General features: G+C 43.7%; 2 protein-coding genes and 1 long non-coding RNA gene across 3 annotated transcripts in view; 1 reads left to right on the top strand and 2 right to left on the bottom strand.

Annotated features, from left to right (window-relative positions):
* LOC116036403 (NLR family CARD domain-containing protein 3-like) overlaps positions 1-23,162 on the bottom strand; it is a 1,020,880-nt gene that overhangs the window by 563,052 nt on the left and 434,666 nt on the right. The gene's annotated exons all lie outside the window — the stretch shown is intronic.
* LOC116054930 lies at positions 216-22,520 on the top strand. Its single transcript, XR_004106184.1, has 3 exons — positions 216-229; positions 3,851-3,857; positions 22,405-22,520. It is a non-coding gene; the product is annotated as an uncharacterized LOC116054930 (long non-coding RNA).
* Positions 1,131-23,162, bottom strand: part of LOC116054929 (integrin alpha-11-like) — a 61,560-nt gene continuing 39,528 nt past the window's right edge. Inside the window, exons 14-30 of the mRNA XM_031306682.1 lie at positions 21,764-21,967; positions 21,533-21,663; positions 20,472-20,638; positions 15,517-15,656; positions 15,256-15,366; positions 12,154-12,239; positions 11,864-12,068; positions 10,360-10,458; positions 7,502-7,578; positions 6,631-6,714; positions 6,323-6,434; positions 5,887-6,000; positions 5,570-5,653; positions 5,307-5,417; positions 5,034-5,129; positions 2,208-2,321; positions 1,131-1,542 (exon numbers count right to left, since the gene is read on the bottom strand). Of these exons, the coding sequence (XP_031162542.1) occupies positions 1,462-1,542; positions 2,208-2,321; positions 5,034-5,129; positions 5,307-5,417; positions 5,570-5,653; positions 5,887-6,000; positions 6,323-6,434; positions 6,631-6,714; positions 7,502-7,578; positions 10,360-10,458; positions 11,864-12,068; positions 12,154-12,239; positions 15,256-15,366; positions 15,517-15,656; positions 20,472-20,638; positions 21,533-21,663; positions 21,764-21,967 (2,016 nt within the window). The 3' untranslated portion in view covers positions 1,131-1,461. The remainder of the gene's footprint in view (positions 1,543-2,207; positions 2,322-5,033; positions 5,130-5,306; positions 5,418-5,569; positions 5,654-5,886; positions 6,001-6,322; positions 6,435-6,630; positions 6,715-7,501; positions 7,579-10,359; positions 10,459-11,863; positions 12,069-12,153; positions 12,240-15,255; positions 15,367-15,516; positions 15,657-20,471; positions 20,639-21,532; positions 21,664-21,763; positions 21,968-23,162) is intronic.

Consider the following 23,162-nt stretch of genomic DNA (forward strand, 5'->3'; position numbering starts at 1 on the left):
ATAATTCATAATTTCTGCTTTGTTTTAACTCAAATTAGGTATAATGTCATTTATATTAGGTTTATTGATCATGTACAAAGAAAGCGTTACTGTAAAATAAGTGACAAAAACATTTTTAAAAAGCGTCAAAAGCATTGAAAAAGCGCCATAAACAAAAACTTGGTGTTCATGGTGGAGTGGAAGACAACACAAGGGTTAAACTAAAATGATCTTACTCTTTAACTAATAGGTCTATATGTGTAAGGATCCTTTCCATAATGTTGTCAGACACTTAAAATATTAATCTGAGTCTGTCAGCAGCAAAACAAGCACTTTTGTGAAGGTAAATACAAGCTGGACAATTGTCCTATTAACTTACATTGTAGCTTGTTTCTCCACTGCCAACTGCAGCAATCTCTCTTAATACTGAATAATAATCTGAGTCTGTCAGCGGCAAAAACAGAACTTTTAGTGGACGCTAACTGATTAACTCATTAACGTTACATTGCAGCTTTATTCTTGCTAAATACTGGATACATTTCACAAATTGTTGTTCCCATCAGTCACTTAGACACAACATGGGAATATTTTCTGTAGCTAGTCAACAGTCAAATACAGAGAGTGTGATATTTTTACATCCGTTTCGGAGCGACATTTCAGTCGTCACATTAAGTGGAACCGAAATGAGGGACCAAAATTTGCGTTCTAATGCGGTCTAATTCCTACCGGTTGCATAAGAACCGGTTCCATAGTGGAACCAGGTTTCGGAACAAAAAAAAAAGTTACCCTTTAAAGTACTTGGGCACAGTTTTTAACTGCATGAGATCAGACATTTTGAGTACACTCCCATTCATTTATTAGAATAAAATAAAAGCACCAGTGAGCTTTACGCTCATTTGTATCTGCGGTCCCGTACAAGACACCTGTACTTGGTGCTAAGCTGGAGGTTTGGTTTTGGCAGGAAACGGGTGTTCATGTCCCAGGAGTACTACTTAAGGGGGCAGGTCTTTTAACCTCAAAACACAATCTTTTTTCTAATCTTAAGCAGTTGTTTTGATCTAAACTTAACTGTTATCACAGCAGGATAGTCACCATTTGTAGGCTAAACTCAACTGTAATGACCAGTAAACTTTACTCACATGACCTGCAAATCGACCTTTTTGATTAACTGATGTTCAGGGGCGCAGCTGATTGGCTGATTGGGGCATCAGGGTCCCTGAGTGGCTCATGATGCATTCAGGTGATCCTCATCAACTCATAAAGTCGGAAATTTCTGATTTCAGCACCAGGAAGTTACACGTTAGACCACAGTAATTGATAAAATCGCAGCCTTTTCTCTGTAAAACCAGTAATAAGCTCCACGTTGTCATGATCAACAGGCTGCCGTTAAACCACTCAGGTGCAGAACTCGTACGATGATGTTTGTGTGAATGTACACGTTGACGAGGACCGGACGAACGCAGCATCGTTGTCGCCCTCACATTAAAGCTCCTCTGCTGCCTTCCCATTGGCTACAGGATGCTCGTCCTCTTCCTGTCTTTTCCGTCTGTTGAAGAAGCCGAGCTGAGCCGGAAACAGAAATCAAACACACATGATTGACAATATTAAACAGATGACAACTGTTTTAAATTTCCATTATCTGCCGACAAACAACTGTACAAAAAGTACAATATTTCCCTCTGAGATGAGGAAATACTCAAGTACAAGTAATTAATAATTAATACATTAATTTAAGTTACTTTCCTGTTCACATAAAAATTATAATAATTTTAGCAGTTAAAACATGTTACTAGACCCTTCAGAAAAGGTGGATCCCATCAGGCTGCTGCCAGCTACTGGTCCTCACAATGTGATAAAAACGTGTGTGTGTGTGTGTGTGTGTGTGCGTGTGGTGTGTGTGCATGTGTGTGTGTTTGTGTGTGTGTGTGTGTGTGCGCGTGCATGCATGCATAGGTGTGTGTGTGTGTGTGTGTGCGTGTGGTGTGTGTGCATGTGTGTGTGCGTCTGTGTGTGGGTGCGTTTGTGTGTGTGTGCGTGCATGCGTAGGTGTGTGTGTGTGTGTGCGTGCGCGTGTTGTGTGTGTGTCTGTATGTGTGTGTGGGTGCGTTTGTGTGTGTGTGCGTGCGCGCATGCGTAGGTGTGTGTGCGTGCGCATGTTGTGTGTGTCTGTATGTGTGTGTGTGTGTGTGTGTGTGTGTGTGTGTGTGTGTGTGTGTGTGTGTGTGTACCTTCCACAGGGCCAGGACCAGTAAAGCGAGCAGCAGCAGGCCTCCCAGTGAGCTGCCCAGTATTATCCAGAAGGGGACGACGTAGTCCTCGTCTTTCCTAAACTCCAGGATTATCTGCACACAGAAACACGCTCATATTTTATAATTTATTCTGTCCTGACCTTCTGAGCGTCAACATGTTGGAATAAATTATCTCTAATGAGGAAGAAATCAATTTGTTTAACCAAACAGAATTCATCAAGTTTTTATAAATACTTTATGATCTGAATGTATATAAAATATCACATCATGGAGCTTCAGACCGGCGGGAGTTATATGTTGAATATAAATGTGATTTTCTCACACTGCAGCTGATTATTGTTGTTGTGTTAGGAGTCATAGTTTGTTTATCACTTCATCTTTGTTACATACGGACAAAATAACAAGAACACAACAATGTGAGGACAGTGTTAAAGTGGTTTTCATACAATAAGACTTAAAATCAAGGCAATTATTCACATGGGAAATATGGAGATATTAAAGTGCTTCACATTAACAAAATGTGGTGAAAACCTTGTACGTCTGTTGATTTTTAGGCAATGAAAAAAGGCTAATTTGAAAACATTTTTCAGACAAAGTCAGACAAAATGACCTTATCACAGTATAAATATTTGTAAAACCCACAGACAGACGTAAAGGGTGACCAATAGCATTGGTTTATGAAAATAAATCAAGATCACGAAATGTGGAAACAGCAACGATATCATATCACAGATCCTATCACATACGCACACCTACACCCATACTTGCATGTATAGCCTACACATGAATAAAAGGAAAGGACAAAAGGTATCCAGAATATTTGGGTATATAAAACAAAACAAGACATGCACATAATATTCCGTTTTTTGCCCTTATTCTGAAAAAGACAATATTCTGACTAAGCTGTTTATGTGTCTGTTGAAAGTGAATATTCCTCTAATATTCTCGTTTACATGTAGTCGTACAAAATACGATTTTTTTCAAAGCGTTCCAGCGGTGGAGGACTTGTTGCAGCGTGTGAACAGAGCCTCCCTCTTTCATTCCTTCAACCAGCTTCTAGAAAAGGTCAGCTCATATCCAAAAACCTGCTGATTTTCAAGTCTTTGATAATGTTTAAAAGTAGCTGAATATCTCCTTATCGGGTCTGCAGCCCTGCAAACTGTCGGCTGGTTGGTTTGTGCACAGTAACCATAGCAATGCACAGAGCTGACTGTAAGCCTGTGGTAAAAACCCCTATTGAGATGCATATTCTGAATGTATACATGTCCAAAGAATGCCTCTAAAACCACCCAGCCAACGGGGGAGTAAAGACATCACTCTGTACATGTTGAATATCTGCAGTACTTATTGTTGTAATAAAGATGTCTGACAGCAGATGGCAGCAGCGTTCCACATGTTCAGTTTCTAACTTATTAAGCCTTATAACGTCTCTGAATGTGTCTGCCAGTCTTTCTCAGTGGTTCGGTTGCAGCAGGTGTTCCTCTTCATTTAAATTTGATGGTGTGTTTATGCTGCAGCTCTGGCCTTCCTATTGATTAGGGGAACCTGAACAGAAGTATATATGTTTCCCCATTAAAGCTGAACAATAAACCAACAACATTACAGGGTTTACCCCAGAAAAGTTGTTAGGTGCAAGTGTCTTTTTTTCCCAGTCCCAGGCTGATGGCAGCGTTAATGTACAGCCCAATAGTTTCTGTGATAACAGAATCATGGACAGAATCGTGAAATTGAGAATTTAAATGAACTATAGGACAGACTCCATGCACCCCTATTTTAAGTCAGTGCTAAAAGCTAACTGGAGATTTGGAAATACGACTATGTCTAAGTTTCCAACCGAGCCGCCCCGCTGTAACTACATTAAAAAACGTATTAAATAGGGATGCACTGAATCCAGATTTTTGGGGTTCGGCCGAATACCGAATCCACTGGTTAAGATTCTGCTGAATCGGAAAACGAATACCGAATCCTCCCAGTTTTTAGCAGTGACTGTCCTTCCTTTGCCGTACCTGAAGTTGCTGCATTCTGGCTGCTGTCTGTAGATTCCTTCATGCACAACTCGTATTCTTTCAGATGGTTCATACCAGATGTTGTAACAGCGGTGATGTTGTGTATAGTTTAGGGTCCTCGCCACCACGAGACAAATCGGCATTACAAATTGAACATGTAGCTGGACTTAAATGGCCTTCTTTTGACTGAAAGTACTGCCAAACTACACTTTTTCTGCTCACCAGTTCCATTTTCACTTCCTCACAGCCTACTGCATTGAACGCTCCACCTACGTTAACACCTTCCTGTAATCAACGGCGCCGTCATTACGGCGACCAGCGTAGCGCGCGGAGTGCAAGCGTAGGGTTTGGTTCAGTGGGAAAAAATTCTAAGGTTCAGCAGAAACCCAACCCTGTCAAAAAGCCCAATATTCAGCCAAATCTGAAGCCGAATCCTGGATTCGGTGCATCCCTAAAAAAAACTAAGTAGTAGGTTTTTCAGTTTCTTATTTTCTCTTTAAACTTTAATATCCTCCATAGTTGTATCTTGTGCAGCGCTCACAGACTGCTTATGGTGAAAGTATTTCTGAGAGAAGCTACGCTTATTTAGCCAGTTTTAAACTGATAGAAATTTAAACTTGTAACTTGTAATCTAATACTAGATGCACAAGGTGCCTAGTATTAAAAATAATAAAAAAAATACATTAAAAAAATGTTTCCCCATTCAAACACTGGCAATACACTGGGTGGAAACCCTGGATTATATTAAATATTCCAATGGATTGACAGCCTTGATTGATTGATTGGTGGGTGAGATTACCTGTCTGACAGCTGTGTCCTCCTGCAGGAACATGGGACTGGACGCCGGCAGCTGGACGGAGGCAGCGCTCAGTAACTCCAGGGACCTGAAGCTCACCTGAAACAGGAAGTCAGCCATTTGAGTGTCACGTAGTTCAAAAGGCACACAAAAGACTACAGATGTAAAGTATCGAGGATGAATGTGAGCCACTGAGAAACACTTTAAACACTTGTTGTTCAATTTGATTTCTCAGGAAGTATAAACGTAGAGATTTGTTAGCGAGACGGGACTCACAGCGAGCAGAGCGGGAAGCTGGAGTCGTCCTCTGAGCGTCAGCTTCAGCTGCCTGGACGGAGGCAGGTTCAGTCTGCACTGGAGCTCCACACTCCCACTGTTACTGTGGTTCTACACACACACACACACACACACACACACACACACACACACACACACACACACACACACACACACACAACCAGAAGAACACAGCTGTCTTTAACAACGTCTGATGTCTGGATGTCTCTCGGGCTTCCTGGATGAAACGTCATTGTTCTTACCAGCTGCGACAGGTGAGACAGGTCCTCAGCTGTCACCTGATTGGTTGTTCTGGGCCGAGGCAGCGAGCAGTGAGACCCAGCGACCTGCAGAGAAATAAATAAATAAAGTAATCTTTATATTGTCTGTGTAAATCATGTCATTCTTCTGCACTTTGAAACATGGTTAAAATGGTGTTTTCTGTTGTAATTGAAGTGAAATTAATTATTTTCTCGTGCTTTATGTTGTATTGTATTTTATTTTTCATGCTCTTTTGCATCAAGACAACTTTCCCTGCATGAATTTATGAAAATGCATTTAAAGGTTTCCCCTCTTGTACCTGCTCGATGCTGTAGTCTGTGATGTTCAGCAGCTGGTTCCCCCGCCTGGTCACGGCCCAGATGTCAGCCCTGAACAGGACGTCCTGCACCGAGAACAGGCCCAGGTTCTGGATCTGCACGCAAAATCAAATGGTGCTTACCCACTGCTAGTACTAGCTCTACTCTACTCGACCGCGGTGCCCCGCCCTCCTTTTTATACAGTATGTGTAGTAGGGGGTCCCTGCTCCGTCTCTCTCTTAGTTAAGGGGTCCTTGGCTTTAACAGTGTTGAAGAACGCTTGTCTACAGTATAGAAAAGTGCACACACACACACACACACACACAGACACACATGTAGACACACGCAGACAGACACACACACACACACACACACACACACACACACACACAATCCAACGGCCCTGGACAGTTCAGTGATTGTGATTGTCGAACTCACGTAGTAAGTGAGGTTGAAGGAGGAAGAGCTGCTGTCTGGTTGGTCCCAGGACGAAGAGGAAGAGGAGGAGGAAGAGTCTGCTCTGATCTCAAAGCGAGGAGCGTTCTGGTCTCTGAGAGGAGGAGAGAAGAAGAGTTTGTCTCTCAGATTTCACCCAAAACAACCTGAGCCCTGGTGATAAACAATTGTTTTCAGCAAATGTGCATTAGATTTTCATTGAAGTTATTTCCTAATGTGTCCAGACTGGAATGTATGTACAGAATGTGTTCACCTGTTCATCATATTAACAGTGTTAGACTGTCAGTCACCTGGTGAAGAGGAGGTCCGTTTGGTACTTCAGAGGGAGGAAGATGTCGTTGATGTTGTCGTCGGGGTAACCCTCCTCTCCCTCACTGAATAACACACAGACAGACAGACAGACAGACAGAGAGGAAGACAGACAGACAGACAGAGAAAGGCAGACAGACAGAGAGACAGACAGACAGACAGACAGAAAGACAGAGACAGACAGACAAACAGACAGACAGACAGACAGATAGATAGATAGACAGACAGACAGACAGACAGACAGACAGACAGACAGATGGCAGACAAACAGACAGACAGACAGAGAGAAAGACAGACAGACAGAGAGGAAGACAGACAGACAGACAGACAGACAGACAGACAGACAGAGAGAAAGACAGACAGACAGACAGACAGACACAGACCGACACAGACCGACAGACAGACAGACAGACCTGTGAGGACATTTTAACTCCCGGACTCTTGGTCCTCACATTAATACACACACAGAAACACACATTTGTACTTCTATATTTGTGAGGAACCCTAACCTGATTATTAACCCCCCAAACACATTTTAAAGGAGACTGTCCCTTTATAGTGGCGGCGCCCTCTAGTGGCCGTAGTAGTTCTGACGGGAGCAAAGCAGGAAGTAAGGTGAGGAAGAATAGGCCAAATTTGGCGTAATTACAAATCTCCCCTCACTCCCCTACAACCCTCTCATACATTTAAACAATCAATTCATCAACAACAATTTTAAAACATCCCTTCTCTCAACATCCTGTCTCCCGTAAAATAAAAGTGAAAGTTGGCTTTTAATGAGAACTTTATGAACTGTTAGTTCATTCAAAAAGACTCACTTCACTTCACTATGAGTGACATTAGCTGTCTCACCTGCTGGTCGCCATGGTGACCCGGACATGATCCAAAAAGACTGAGCGGCTGAACTCAAACTCGAGGCGGAAAGACACCTGGACAGGAAGAGAGCAGGTGGCTTTTCAAAATAAAACTCTGGGATTTGAAACAACTGACATTTTCTCTGATGTTCTCTGATTAAAGGAGATATATCAGGTGTACATTGGCCTCTGGGCGGCAGAACACAGAGCTGGTTGAAAATCTGCAATCTTTCCTTTAAGTTACCAGCTAACTCTATTGCTAGCTAGATAGCTTTGGTTGACTGAGTGCTACAGAACACTGAACAAGACATTTCTAGACGACCAAATTGTTCCAGTTAACTTTGCTGGAGTGAAAACACACAGTGAGAGGGTCAAAGTTTGAGATGAAAACACAGACAACAGCCTAAACCCTAGTTGAGGTCTATTTTAATGTCCCCAGTGTTAGCATGGTTAGCATTGCTAAGCCTCTGTCCTGATTGACAGGTCCTAAATCATCCCCTGCTTTATCGTCTGTTTTAAATAAATGAGACCATCATTTACTAAATGAACGTCATGCTGTGTTGAAGAAGACTTGAAACTAAAGATTAAGACTATAAACTTATTATGAAAATGTTTACTGAGGTAATAAATTAAGAGAGAAGTCGGCTCATTTTCTCACAGACTTCTGTTTGGAGCCGGTGGAAGTTAGAGAGAATGCAGCTTCAGCATTGGCTTCACTTTTCTAGTCTCTCTTTGCCAGACCATCCACACGTTGCGGAGCGGAGGACTGTCTGGATTAGAGTGTGGTGGATACCCGACCCAAGCCCAACGGGACCCAACGGTACCCAATGGTACCCGATGGGCCGTGCCGGGTTCGGACAGATATTTAGAAATGATGTTGGGGTTCGGGTCGGTCTCGGTCACATCAGCTTATTATGTAGGTAGCTAATGGGCCTGTTTCACTTGATGCAAAGGTTAGTTTTTGTGACACACACACACACCCAGGCGCGCGCCTGTGTTAACGTGCGCTTGTTGCCCCGTGTGCGCTGATGCGCTCATCTGTTGACATTTCCGAATGTCTTCCTACAGCTGCTTAATAAAAGCTTTCCACACAAACAAACGTACATGTGTCATTAGTATGAGAAAAAAAATGTGATTTTAACTGTGTTGGGCTCGGGTCAGGTTCGGTTACTGCTCTGTCGGACGCGGGCCGGGCTTGGACAGAAAAATGCAGCCCGATCCGCACTCTAGTCTGGATACTCCACACAGAGCTGCTGCAAAATAGTCTTACAACAGAAAATTCAGATTGGACAGATAGTTAACCATAGTCCTCATAAATCCACCGGAGGTTAGAACGCCAACACAAAGAAAGAGGAAGGTAACGGAAAATTGGTGAAAATACATGCATCCGGCGGATTTTCCTGCAGCACCGGAGCAATCCCGGAATTGGAACGTCGTGGATACAGACTACACTTTTCAGACCCAAAAGTTGCCGCTTGGTTGGTAGATACCAAAGATACCAAAATGTATACAAGCCCTGAAAAAGTGAGTTTTCATGACATGTCGTCTTTAAATAACTGCATTCAGTTACTGTACATATTTGTACTTTTAAAGAGGGCAGTACGAAATATCTGAAAACTTTCAAATCCTAAATTAAATGTCAACTAAACTCTCGTTTACCATCAGGTCTAATCAGTTTACCCTTGTGTTGTCCTCCGTCTGTTTTAACGTTACCTGTTTATGAAACATAAAGTATAAATGATCAGCCAATTCTGCGTTACCTTATCTTCTTAGCCAACTTCACTCCAACTTGTTGCCACTAGTTTTACACTTCTTGTTGGAAATCAATGGTCAACAAACTTCATTTATATGAAATTATACCTACCTTCTGATCAGAAGATGTGTGTGAGTATGTACTGTATGTCAAAGTTTTGTCAGTGTAACGCTCCTGTTTTGAAACCATTTACATTTTTTGGAACCATTCATGTTATATTTGGGCACTATGGTTGAAAGAAACCCAAATTTATGATATAAAAACTTTGAAAACGGGTCAAATGACCCGAGGACAACAGGAGGGTTAAATATTCTGAATGTTTTAAGGTCCCAACATGTGAAGCGTTCAGTGTCTCTGATCATGTCAGACTGAAGCTGTTCCCTCTGGCTGCGTCTCATCTGATCCGGCAGCCGCAGCCTCGTTAACAGGAAGCCCACAATAATCGGCACCAATAAACTGGACTTTATTCAAACAGGCATCTGTGCAGCCGGCCCTCAGGGGGCCTTACAGCGCAGGGCGGGGCCGCCATCATGTTTACAGGACGGTCGTTTGGCTAATGAAGGATTTCAGTCCGCGGCTGTCAGTGTGAAACATATTCCTGCTCCGTTTAATCACTATCATTAGTCTGACTAACACCTGTTTTACTGTCTGTCTGCGGTCGCAAACATAGCACACTGACTTTTCACTGAACGGTTTATTACCTGGGAAGTCTGACGTTTTATGTTTGATGAAATTATACTAATAATCATCTCTCTCTGAACCCAGGCCCGTAGCCAGCCAAGTGGAAGGGGGAGTTTTTCCCTCATTCTGTATTTAATAATGAGGTTCAAAACCTTCATTTTGATGGCCTCAAATATTTAGTTATGAGTGAATAAAGTTAGTTGCGTGTATTGTTGATACATTAGACGTTATATTGTTACATGTCCCCAGTTTACACATTCACAGAAGTGGTGCTTTTAACAAGATTAGGGCTTCAGTTTGGTCTGGAGCGTATAGTTGGCATACAGTAGTCCGCCTATAGGAAGAAATGGCTCTGGCGTATTATTATTGGTTAGATCAGCGGTGTATAATCTGTCGTGGCGTTGAGGCGCAGCAGCACCTACCTGAGACAGGGACTTCATGAAGGGAGCGCTGATGTTACAGCTCCTCTGATTAGCCAGTCTGTCCTCGGTGTAGCACTCAATCTGAATATCTGATTGGTCCTGTGGGGGAAGGGGAGGAGCGTGATGAACCATTTTTCCAACAACATTCGTGTGTATATGCAAGTTTTTTAAACGTCAGTAAACCTGCTGAAAACAGCCGATAGACTGCGTTCCCGTTGCCAGTAGACGACTTTTCCTGTTTGTTTTTTATGGTGTGTCACGTTGGACGTCACGAACGCGCCAGAATACAGGTGTTGTTAACTTTTCCTGGTAAAGCTTTTTCGATACAGTTCACAAAACGGCAATCTCTGCCGTACGTTCACTTGATTATGGTGGCCGACAGGGGAAAACGAACTGCAACTTTATGAAACACACGCAAATAGACAAAACACAAGCAAATTAAGAAAACATCTTCATTAATGTGACAACAAGTGCGCAGCATTTAGCAAACGCATTTAGCTGCATATACACACAACACAACCAAATACACAAACGCGCTGCAAATACAGAAATGATGCAAAATGAAAAGCACACAAACCCCGAAAACAAATGCACCAGAAAAACGCTGCATCCAGTTTGCACAACGGAAGTTCTCCAGGCCTCTAGGGGGAGTGCATGTGCAACAGCTTGAAATTAAGGCGAAAACACGAGACTTTCACCCAGGAAACAGGTGTTCATGTCCTGAAGAAGTTAAGGAGAAAACACAAGACTTTCACCAGGAAACAGGTGTTCATGTCCTGAAGAAGTTAAGGAGAAAACATAAGACTTTCACCAGGAAACAGGTGTTCATGTCCTGAAGAAGTTAAGGAGAAAACACAAGACTTTCACCAGGAAACAGGTGTTCATGTCCTGAAGAAGTTAAGGAGAAAACATAAGACTTTCACCAGGAAACAGGTGTTCATGTCCTGAAGAGTTAGGGAAAACATAGACTTTCACAGAAACGGTGTTCATGTCTGAAGTAGGAGAAAACACAAGACTTTCACCAGGAAACAGGTGTTCATGTCCTGAAGAAGTTAAGGAGAAAACATAAGACTTTCACCAGGAAACAGGTGTTCATGTCCTGAAGAAGTTAAGGAGAAAACATAAGACTTTCACCAGGAAACAGGTGTTCATGTCCTGAAGAAGTTAAGGAGAAAACACAAGACTTTCACCAGGAAACAGGTGTTCATGTCCTGAAGAAGTTAAGGAGAAAACATAAGACTTTCACCAGGAAACAGGTGTTCATGTCCTGAAGAAGTTGCAAAATTGCATTTGCAATTGATTTCTTCGCTAATAAACTTCACCACACACTCCCCAGACACCACTACACGCACACACACCTTCTCTGCCAACTCGGTGCCGACTAATTTGATGTTACAGCTAAACTTGATTGTCAGGAAGCCGAGCAGCCGGGCACCGTAATTACGTAAGATACTGTACAAACTCGCATTGCAATGCACTGCAGCATGAGAGCACGTTACAACACCTTGATTATGAGGCTGGAAAAGAGCAGGTTGGAGGAGGTGGAGATGTGGATGGCGGCACCATAGGCGTTCTCTCCCCGATTCTCCAGGCGAGCAGACACCGCCAGCCTCCTCCGTCCGGTCTCCACCACGTGCAGTGAGCCGTTGGCTGGCCGCTGCCGGCTGCAGAGTGACCAGGCGGCTCCGTCCCTCCAGCTGCAGAACTGCCTGCAGGAGAAAACACACACACTATCACCTGGGCTCTTTAATGCAGGGTGATGAAACGTGTTTCTGAGGATCGGGCGTCACTCACTCAACATCCATCAGGTCGGTGTGGCTGTGGAGGACGAGGTCGGGGACGCAGGCGTCTTCCTGCTCACAACCGTTCCAGAAGGGAAGCTAAACGGCAACAAACAGATTATTTCATTTCTCTTTCATGAGGCAAAACCTAAAATCAGATTTAGTTCTTCATGCAGTTGGAAAAGTCTCAACCTGATCTCACAGAATTCCGTGAAATGAACACGGCCCCTTAACTCAAAATCTGTGGCAGTTTCACGGAATCGCCAGAAATTCCGTAATGGGCCCACGGACTAATTCCGTGAGATGAACACGGCCCCTTAAGTTAAGGAAAAGGTCGTGGGTGGGCTTATGTTTCCATGACACGCGGGACAACAACGGGACGGTTGGGTTTAGGAAACGTGACACGCGGGACACGATCCCCGGTCTCCTGGGTGAAAGTCCTGTATTTGACCCATCCACCCCCCCAACCAACATCCCTATGCAGATTTTCGGGCTTTCATACTACTCGCTACCGTAGTCGCTCTTAATGCTACGTCATCTTCTCATTGATTTTACATTGGCATTGTTTTCCGTGGTGGCCACATGGATTTTTCACACATTCCGTGCCACCACCACGTAATGCGCTGTTAACAGTTCGTGATACTATATACAATACTGAGACCAGGCTGAACAATCTACAACAACCACAAATCAAAACACATTGTTAGGCGGCTGGTTTACAGGTAGTTTAGAAAGTGGCATGCCCAACCCCAGGAGAAAATCTTTGTTTTTTAAAGTCCAAATTTGGGGTCCTCTGGCTTATTGTAATGCCACTGTTCCATCATAAACACTGGTCTTAGTTATTGCAGATTTTAAAGAGTTTGCCTACCCGATTGTATACATGGTGAACTATTGTAAAGGAGAATCAGGCTGCTTGTCTGGTTAAACACACACCGTCTGTAGCTATTAATGTTTAATTTCTTCCTGTAGTTATGTTACTTTATGTTACTTTATACACTTATTGATTTGCTCTTGTCTTACCCTTATTTTACCAAACTATTCCCCTGAGGGGATCAATAAAGTATTCTGATGATTGATCCTGATATTTAAAGCCATGCCTATTCCTGACTGATCAGAACTTTCTTAATTAAGGGCGCATTCACACCTACAGCTCGGTAGACTGTGCGATGTGCAGGTGAAGTTGCAGCTTTGTTGTATTTCTCATTTGGCTCGGTTTGTGTTCACACTGCCCTTTGTCAAACGCCCCAAACACTGTAAACAAATGTTACACGGTGGAAACGGTCGCTTTAGTGGACAGAATATCCGAAACTCTCCAACACTTCTGCTCTCAGAAATAATGGAGCAACACCAAATGTATAACTTCTCGGGTTTCCTGGTTCTGCTTTAGTCTTTCTAATATTTTAGTGGAAGGCGAACAATGAGCAGTTGACAGACAGCGAGTGAAGGAGAGATGATGATGTCACACGCGGCTGTGGCTCATGTGGTAAGAGCAGCTGCCTACCAATCGGAAGGTTGGTGGTTCAATCCCTGGCTTTGCAGTTCCATGCAGAAGTGTCTTTGGGCAAGACACTGAACCCCGAGTTGCCCCCGATGCTGTGCCATCGGAGTGTAAATGTGTGCGAATGTTTATCTGATGAGCAGGTGGCACCTTCACTGTGTATGAACGTGTGAGAATGGTGGATGGTTCCTGTGCCATGTTAAAGCGCTTTGAGTAGTAGTTAAGACTAGAAAACCGCTATATAAAAACAGTCCATTTACACAGACGGCCAGCGATGTGTGCCCAGAACAGCTTATGTATCTGAAAGTTATCATCCCTTAAATCATATATAAGTCTGTAAATTGTGTGCAAAGTTGATCTGAGGAGCAGTTAACCATAGTCCTCAGAAATCCACCAGAGGTTAGAACACCAACACAGAGGAAGGAGACGGACATCTGGCCGAAAAGAAGGACATCCGGCGGAGTTTCTTGCAGCACCAGAGCAATCCCGGAAGTGGAACGTCGTGGATATAGACTACAGGCTCTGTTTTTTGTTCACTTCCTGTATTTGGGTCGGATTGTGTTCTCATCTAAAGTGAACCGAACTCTAGTTCACTTGGAAGAGAACTGAGACCCCGTTTTCAAGCAGACCAGAGTTCAGTTCCGCACCAGAGTTTGAATGAGCTTTCACACCGCCCCAAACCAACCGGACTATCCAACGAAATGCTCCAGGGTTCGGTTAAAACAGATCAAACTGCTTATAGGGCCCTATTTTAACGATCTGAGCGCACGGCGTGAAGCGCCTGGTGCAGGTGTGTTTAGGGCGTGTCCAAATCCAATTTTGCTAGTTTGACGGCGGAAAAAAGGGTCGGTGCGCCAGGTGCATGGTTCTAAAGGGTTGTACTTAGTGTCTTCATTAATCAGAGGTGTGTTTTGGGCGTAACATGCAATCAACCAATCAGAGATCATCTCCCATTCCCTTTAAAAGCCAGGCGCGTTTGGACCTTGGAGCATTGCTGTTATGATGGAGGATTTGCACCGTAATATTTTCATTTGTAATCTTCTGCATGTGTGTGTGCTGCTCTGCGTCCCTGTGTGTGTAACATGCTTAGTGTGTGTGCGCTGTGCACGAGCCTAGGAGCATTTCACTAATGCTCTGTTAAAATAACAATGAAATGCTGCGTTATTGACTTTAGACCAGGTTTTTCACTTCCCGCTGCCTCAAGATAGCAATACGCACAGAATGCACCTGAACACACCTCCCTGTAAGACCAGCACACCCAGAATGGACCTGAACACACCTCGCTGTAAGACCAGCACGACCAGAATGCACCTGAACACACCTCCCTGTAAGACCAGCACGCCCAGAATGCACCTGAACACACCTCCCTGTAAGACCAGCACGCCCATGGGCCACATATGGGATGGGAAATTGACAACTGCGTCGGTCTTTGCGCTGCGCTGGGTGCAAGATATGGCCCTAAGTGTGAAAGCAACCTAAGAATCATTAAACTCTATTTATTATTTGTTACTTATTCATTTATTGACTCCTTCAATAGAGCTTAACCCTAACCCAACGACAGACTGTGAGCGAAAGATGTGATGTCAGCTGGATGTAAATACAGTAACAACCTCTCACCTCGGCCTTCAGGACGCTGGGCCAGTCGGGGTCCAACACCGGCCCCTCGTCTGGACTCCTCAACCCTGTCTCCAGAAACACCGCGACGGGACGCCCGTAGTCAGTCGTTTCCTGTTTAGACAAAGGGTCGCCACTGTGTCAGTGACGGTTGGTTGTGTGTTCAGGGAGTCACACTGATTGGGACTCACTTAACCCTTTGGTTAATTGGCATTAATGATTTTTGCGTTTGCTCATTCTGTGTGATGGGGGGGGGGTTCTGACCTGAATGGAGAAGCCGAGGCGTTGGCAGCGTTGACCTCCGACCGGCAGAAACAAACTCCGGGGCTGCTGTCGGTCCGACTCGTCCAGAACAGCTCGGGGGGGGAAACGCCTCTCATCCAACACCAGGCTGTACCAAACCGCTGGGGGGACGGGGGGTAGGAGGAAGAAAGTTTAACGGAGGCAAAGCAATAATACTCCCCTCAGGCCGTGGATTCAGAGTACCCCGGTGCAACAGAATAGTAAAAACCCTTTGTCCCATGTGCAATAACTCGGCTTAATTTGCACATGTAATGTAGAATAATTGAGAGATTGCTCCTGTAGTAATGTGTGAAAATTGTCTTCTGAATATTGCATGTACAGGAAGCATTTTTATTACTTTATGTCTTTGTATTGTTTTCCCCATCTGGGATAATAAAGTGACTGAACTGAATTGAAAGCGATCCAGTCTTTTGCAGCACAGTGAGACTGTAAACACAACAAGAAAAAACTTTACAGCTCTTTCAGGTGAAATGAAACAAAGTTACGTCACCTTTAGCTCATAAGTTTAACTGTTGTTATGTTTCCAACTGTTGTTGGAAGTTTGAATGGAATTTATGAACAGCTGGCAAAATAAAACATGAATTATTATCAAGTGTTTCCATTGACTATAGTTGATGTGAATGCACTCAAGATTACGTAACCAAGCACCATGTAACTCTGATACATCATTTGGACTCTGCCTCCAAGTTTTCTTATTTTTATGACTGAATTTGATCGTTTTCAAAGGGGTTGACGTGAGTATAGTCCCTGGTTGGACCCTGACACAACAGCAGCGACACATATTGCTCTGTCTTCTGTAGGGGAAGCAGTAGCCGATGCAGAGAAAATAAGAAACTCATCAGTCTTTAATAAATCTTGTTTTTAAGCCTCATGTTGTCCTCGGGTAGCCTAGAAATCTAGACGCACCGTAGCGTTTAGACTAGCGGCAGCAGATGTAATTTGCAGCCAGGGTCGTCTAGCCTGTGAGCTGGAAAAACCAAATTCTAGTCAGGCCAATCACGTCGTGTATAGAGTCGGTGGGCGGGCTTAACATAATGACGGCAGAGTTGCGATGGTTCCGCGTGTTGCTAACTTCGTCCAAACAGCTGACGAATTCTAGTGACGCTTCAGAGGAAATTACGTCTCATCTTTCTAAAAGACATTTCCTTGTTTCCTCTCTCCTCCGATGATTTTCTTGCGTCTCCTCGGTGCCTCCTCGGTGGGAGGGACTAAGACGCGAGGAAGGGAGGCAAGTGGAGGAGTCGAGGAGGCAATTTAAGCAACATGAGATGCACCGTGAGTCTGCTCTTGAGTCAAAACCAACAGTAACCTAACACGACGCATGACAAAGTCCCCGGACAAAATCTCCAATCCTCTGTACAGCAATGCAGCTTGGGCTTATTTAACCAACACCTTCTTCATCACAATGCATCCTAACGTTTTGCTAAAACTAATATCAGGCTTGTGGACTTTGTCATTTCTACCTCATGGCCATCTGCATGCCGTCACTGTGTTTATCTCATGAGTAACAGATAAACTTCAGGGTAAATTCAGCTGTTTGCATCCAAAAAAAATCCACAAACAGAACCAAATATACGTCAAACGTAATGTTATCATTTGTGTTACTAATTACTTTTTAATCTGGGCAATAACTTTGTTCTCTGTTACTGATTAGTAAAGTTTCCTGCTCCTTATTAGCTGCTGGATGCAGTTGCTGAGTGTAACTGCAGAGCTGATTCTCATTTTGATTTATGAGTGCACAGAGAGCTGAAGTAAGCTGCTTAAGTTCATGTTAGAAACGCCACGTCTGCACTCAAATAAATAAACTAAAACAGAGGGTTCGGATTTGGTTAACGATGGTTGCTGTCCTCTATCTGTCCACTGAAGCATGTGCGTTTAAAGCCATGTGGCGTGTGTGCATGCATGTGTGTGTTTAATCTGGTCCAGATGATCGGGTTGGGGGAAGATGAGGAGAAAAGAAAGAAGAGCGGAAGGTATGAAGTGACGGATGGATGGAGGAAGGAGGAGTGTCACCGTTTTTAACGGCGGTTGGCTGCCGTTAGCATGTTAGCGAGCTTTCCGTGCAGCCGGCCCGCACATCTGCAGCCAATTACACAGAGACACGACGACACAAAGCCCTGTGGGGAATCTCTGCTGCGAGGAAAAGACCATGACAAGACTTTCCACACCCAGATGTTTGGTTCGAAAACGCCAAACATCTGGGTGAGTCAAACGTCCACGCAGTTGGAAGAGCGAACAGCTGTTCTAATCTGTAGAATCAAACCCTTTATTCATCCAGAATCTTTTCAACATTTACCTGCACAACCACAACCTGCTGCTGAGCATGGAGCTTCAATGCTTTGCACTAGGGCTAAATGATTTTGGGGGGGGAAATGCAATCACAATTTTTCTGCTGTTATTGACTGTGTAACAGATAAAACATGTCATGGGCTTTATAACATGAGACACCATCAAAACTGCTCCTTATTCTTATGCAAGGATGAGAACATAGATATGTTTTTCTTTTAATAAATGTGGAACAAACACAGAACATTTGTCACAATAGCTGAAGTTGTAATAATGAAAACAATTCCAATAAAAACCTATCAGTACCTTCCTGTAAACTGAAATGTCTGATATGCCTCCGTTCAACAGCAGCATCTACATATAGCACCTTCTACCATCATGTTAAATAAAGTAATTAAATATCCCCTGAAAATAGGACATTTCTGTAAACAATCTGTGATATGTAACATTATTACAGCATTTATCTTGTGAAAAAACAGTAAATATAATAAAATGAGGAATAAAAAATGCTAAACCAAATGTTACACCAAACATTTAACTAAATTTTGCACATTCGATTAATCGCGGTCTTCACGTTTAGCTTATGGCATTCTTTCAAGTCGCAATTTCGATTTGAAAACAATTAATAGTTCAGTCCTACTTTGCACAAAGGCATATCGACATTAGCTGCTGTTCAGGAGCAACTCTTGGTCACAACGTAGTCTATAACCATGGCGTTCCACTTCCGGGATTGTTTAGGTGCCGCTGGAAATTCCGCAGGATGTCCGTCCCCTTCCTCTGTCTTTGTGTTGGCGTTCTAACCTCCGGTGGATTTATAAGGACTATGGTTAACTGCTCCTCAGATCTCTGCAGGGTAAATCCAGACAGCTAGCTAGACTATCTGTCCAATCTGAGTTTTGTGTTGCACGACTAAAACTACTTTTGAACGTACACGTTCCACCAAAACAAGTTCCTTCCCGAGGCTTTTTTGCAGCAGCATTGTGGCTCCGTCCAGAGCTTAGCAAGACGATTGTGATTGGTTTAAAGAAACCAATAAACCAGAGCACGTTTTTCTCCCATCCAGGAATGCTGTGTGGACTAGACAGACCCTCCTTTGCAGCGCTGTGGAGGAAGGTCTGGCAATGCAAGACTAGTCCCAGCATGACTGGCTGAGTGGAATCAAGTCCAACATGATCTCATGATGAAGCAACACCAAACACAGATTGGGTCCATGTTGTCACTTTGAACTTTGTGCCTCCTTCTTTCACACTGGGTTCCAGATCTGAGTTCAGTTATCTGCTTTGACGCTTGTTCTCTGATGTGTATCTGTGGTACATTTGTGTAATGCTTTGCTCATCAAAGTTCAGTTTGTTTACCACCGTCACCAGGAAACGAGAAACGTGTCTGTTTTGACATTCATCTGGGAAACTAAAGAACAATGTACTGGCGAGTGGAGCCATGAGAGCATAACTGAAGAAGTGTATCCATCCATGAGGCTCACAAAGGAGAGAAGAACTCTTCCAATACTCTACGAGGAATTAAAACATCGTGCAGCACAAACACGGAGCGATTATCTCACCAGGGTCAACAACTGAGTTTGGTGATGGAGATTTCGGGGCTGTTTTATGTTAAACTAAAAGGATCTTACTCTTTAACTAAAAGGTCTATCTCTGTAGGGATCCTTTCCATAATGTTGTCAGACACTTAGAATAATAATCTGAGTCTGTCAGCAGCAACAACAGAACTTTTAGTGGACGTAAACTGACGACTGCAGCGTTCTTGCTTAATACTGGACCAATTTCCAAGATTGTAGTTCCCATCAGTCACTTAGACACAAAAACATGGGAAAATAGGGTGCAGGTGGAAAAACAAAAACACAGAGAGGTTACATTGCAGCTTGTTTATTGCTTTATACTAAACCAGTTTCATGATCAGTTTCCAAATCAGTGACATAGACCCAAAAACAGGAAAATTTGGAAACTAAATTAATCTTATATAAGGGTCTACAAGGTGCTCGGGTCCCTATTGACACAGGTAAGAGAGGGGGCTCTTATTGGATATCACTTCAAAAACCTGAGGCCCTTTGGCTGTTGCCTACTCTGCCCAGGTTGGGTTATCCCACTTTGGGCACCAAGTCGGACTTGACCTTGTTGATGTATTCTCTGATTTTAAACTGATAAAATGTTAGCCCGAACTTTTAGGCAATCTGATGCCGCCCAGCTTTGTTTAGAACAATCTCTGCCTGAAGCAAATGTTCAAAAATAAATAAATGATGACAAAAGGATAAGGCAGCAAAACTTCTTTGAATCTTGACCAACTGGCATAATCTTCAAAAAGCAAAAACATAAACACAGAGACACGGATGGTTCGTCTGTTACATAGCTTACAGACCAACGTCTGCACAGCAGTCAAATTTATGTGAATCACGCAAGGATCTGACAAGTCCTGACTTCCCCTTGATTTTATTATATATATATATTATTATAAAGTTATACTCAATAGTGACATTTAATGTTTCAGAGTTTATTTTAGCTCATACCCAACCTACTTGTGAGAACATACCTGAACTCGACCTGCTGTCTGACAAACTGCTTGAATTGTTTGACTCTGTAGTTACCCTGAAAATGTGTGTGTGTGTGTCTCCCACCTACCAACATTAGTCCTTGTCCTGGTCTTAGTCCTGGAGTCCAGACTCAGACAGACGGTCACAGACATGCACGTGACCTCCTTCCCTCCTCGCCAACAGTCTTTGTTAAAGATGTTTATTTTCTCAGGCTCAAAGGTCAGCTTGGCCTGAATCCGCACCACGCCACGAGACCTGGGGGGAGGAAGCATGCCGTCACCAGGGCGTTGTACTTGTTCAGTACTAACATTGTGGGGAGGCAGACAAAAACAGCCCCCCTTAAGGTAAACCCACAGACATCAAAGTTAATTGGAACATCTTGGTTGTCCTAAAATTGTCTTGTTCAGCATTTTGCCAACCAAGCTAGCTAGATACCAGTAGCGCTTTTCTGTACCGCTGTACATGCAGATAAATGGCGCAAGTATCCGAAAGGTACATGTTTACCTGCTGGTGAATCTCCGCTGGATGACTCGCTCCAGAAGGGTTGAAAATCTGCAACTTTGCCTCTTTAGCATTTAGCTTAGCGCACCGCAATTGTTGGTTCTTTCGCGGAATGATTGTAAAGATTTATAAAGAATATGTTTAGGTCATTTCCTCTCTGAGACGTTTTGAGACTGATTGGTGGGATTGCTGTGGACGAAGTACACACGGAGATACACTGGTAAGCGATAATGAGGTGTAACCATGTATCAGCTAATTTAAATAGCTCACGGTACTGCATTGTGTCAACAGTTAACTTCATTTAATATTGTATGTGGCATTTTCTTTTACAGGGTGCAAATGTTCCACCAAAACAAGTTCCTTCGTAAAACTATTAGCAGAGCCACCATCGCTGCGTCCGGAGCTTAGCGCCGCCCAAGACCGTTGTGATTGGTTTAAAGAGATGCAAACAACCCAGGGCGTTTTTTTCTCCTATCCCAGAATGTATCTGTGGTGTAGCCAGACCTTCCTCCACAGCGTTGTGGAGATAGAGCTGGCAATGCGAGACTAGCTCTGAACCACAAATGTGAGCACACACATGGTAGCGCTTGAGGAAAAGCCAAAGAATCTGAGCTACAAAACAAGTTTTCTTGTGTGTGATGGTCTGACCAGACAATGACGGCAGCTCCCATTGCTCCCACAGCGAGGTCCACAAGACCGTCTCCGTTGACGTCCAGAACACCGTGAACACTTTGACCGAAATACTGCAGACCTGCAGAGAAGCCAGCTGCAGACACACGCTGGAGAGAGAGAGAGAGAGAGAGAGAGAGAGAGAGATTATTTACTATATCTTCCTGCTCGGATTCCTTCTATTAGCTGAACTAGTTCCGGATCTGTTACCTGTCTGTACTGGTGTTTGATGGTTTTGTCCTGGCCATAAAAGACGTAGAGTGCACCCTGGTGGCCATCCTCCAGCGGTGCTCCCACCACCAGCTCCCTGAACCCGTCCCCGTTCATGTCGGGTATCTGGGCCAATGCAGAACCCAGCCGGGAGTTCTGAGAGCGGTCAGAAACCTCCAGCGCCCCCTGCAGGATGAAGGATGTCTGGAGGGAGAACGTTTAGTTAATAGTGCGTTCCATTTCGAAACTCGGATTTGCAGAGGTCAATGTCGGAAACATGGCCCCCACACTTCGGATTTCCGAGCTTGGAACTCAGGCAACCACTGAGTACCCCGAGCTAAAAATCCAACACGGCTGCTCCGTGCATCAACAGTTGTGAGAGCTGTAATATCATACAGTTATAAACACTTCTGTGTCATTTGTGTCTCATTAAATCAGTCACACACGCAGTCCTGTCCATCTTCTATCTGTGGACATGTTACGCTGTTTGTACGCCCAAAAAAACAACTTGTAAATGGAACGCATTCAAATCGGGTGTGACGTCATTTCCAGCTTCGGCTTCCGAGTTCCGAGGTAAATGGAACGCACTATTAGTTTGTGTGCATTTCCCAGCATGCTGCTGTGTCCTGTCCAAACCATAGACTATGAAAATAATGGACTAAGCTTCCGGGTCTGAAACGTAAAACCAATGCTGAAGCTCCTTAAAGCTGCGTTCTCTCTAACTTCCAGCAGGGGGCGACTCCACTGGCTCCAAAAAAAAGTCTATGAGAAAATGAGCCTACTTCTCACTTGATTTATTACCTCAGTAAACATTTTCATAAAGAGTTTATGGTCTCAATCACTAGTTTCAAGTCTTCTTCAACACAGCATGATGTTCGTTTAGTAAATGATGCTCCCATTTATTTTAAAACAGACGATAAAGCAGGTGATGCTTTAGGACCTGTCAATCAGGACAGAGGCTTAGCAATGCTAACCATGCTAACACTGTGGACATTGAAATAGACCTCAACTAGTGTTTTTGGCTGTTGTCCATGTTTTCATCTTAAACTTTGACCCTCTCACTGTGTGTTTTCACTTCAGCAAAGTTAACTGGAACATTTTGGTCGCTTAAAAATGTATTTTTTTGTTCACAGTTTTGCCAACCAAGCTAGCTAGCTAGTGCTAGCTTTAGCTGGTAACTTAAGGGAAGTTTGATTTTCTGTACATGCAGACAAATGCCGCCAGTACCCAGAGGTTTGCGCTTACCCGCCAATAAATCTATGCTGGATGACTCGCTTCAGAAGGGTTGAAAATCAGCAACATTCCCTGTTTAGCGTTTAGCTTAGAGCAGCGCCGTTGTAACCATAAACAACACAGGCGTAGCCGTGTCATTGCCAAACTCCCGGCTTCAAAACAGCAG

This window comes from Sander lucioperca, chromosome 7, assembly GCF_008315115.2.
Source record: "Sander lucioperca isolate FBNREF2018 chromosome 7, SLUC_FBN_1.2, whole genome shotgun sequence".
NCBI classification, from domain to species: Eukaryota; Metazoa; Chordata; class Actinopteri; order Perciformes; family Percidae; genus Sander; species Sander lucioperca.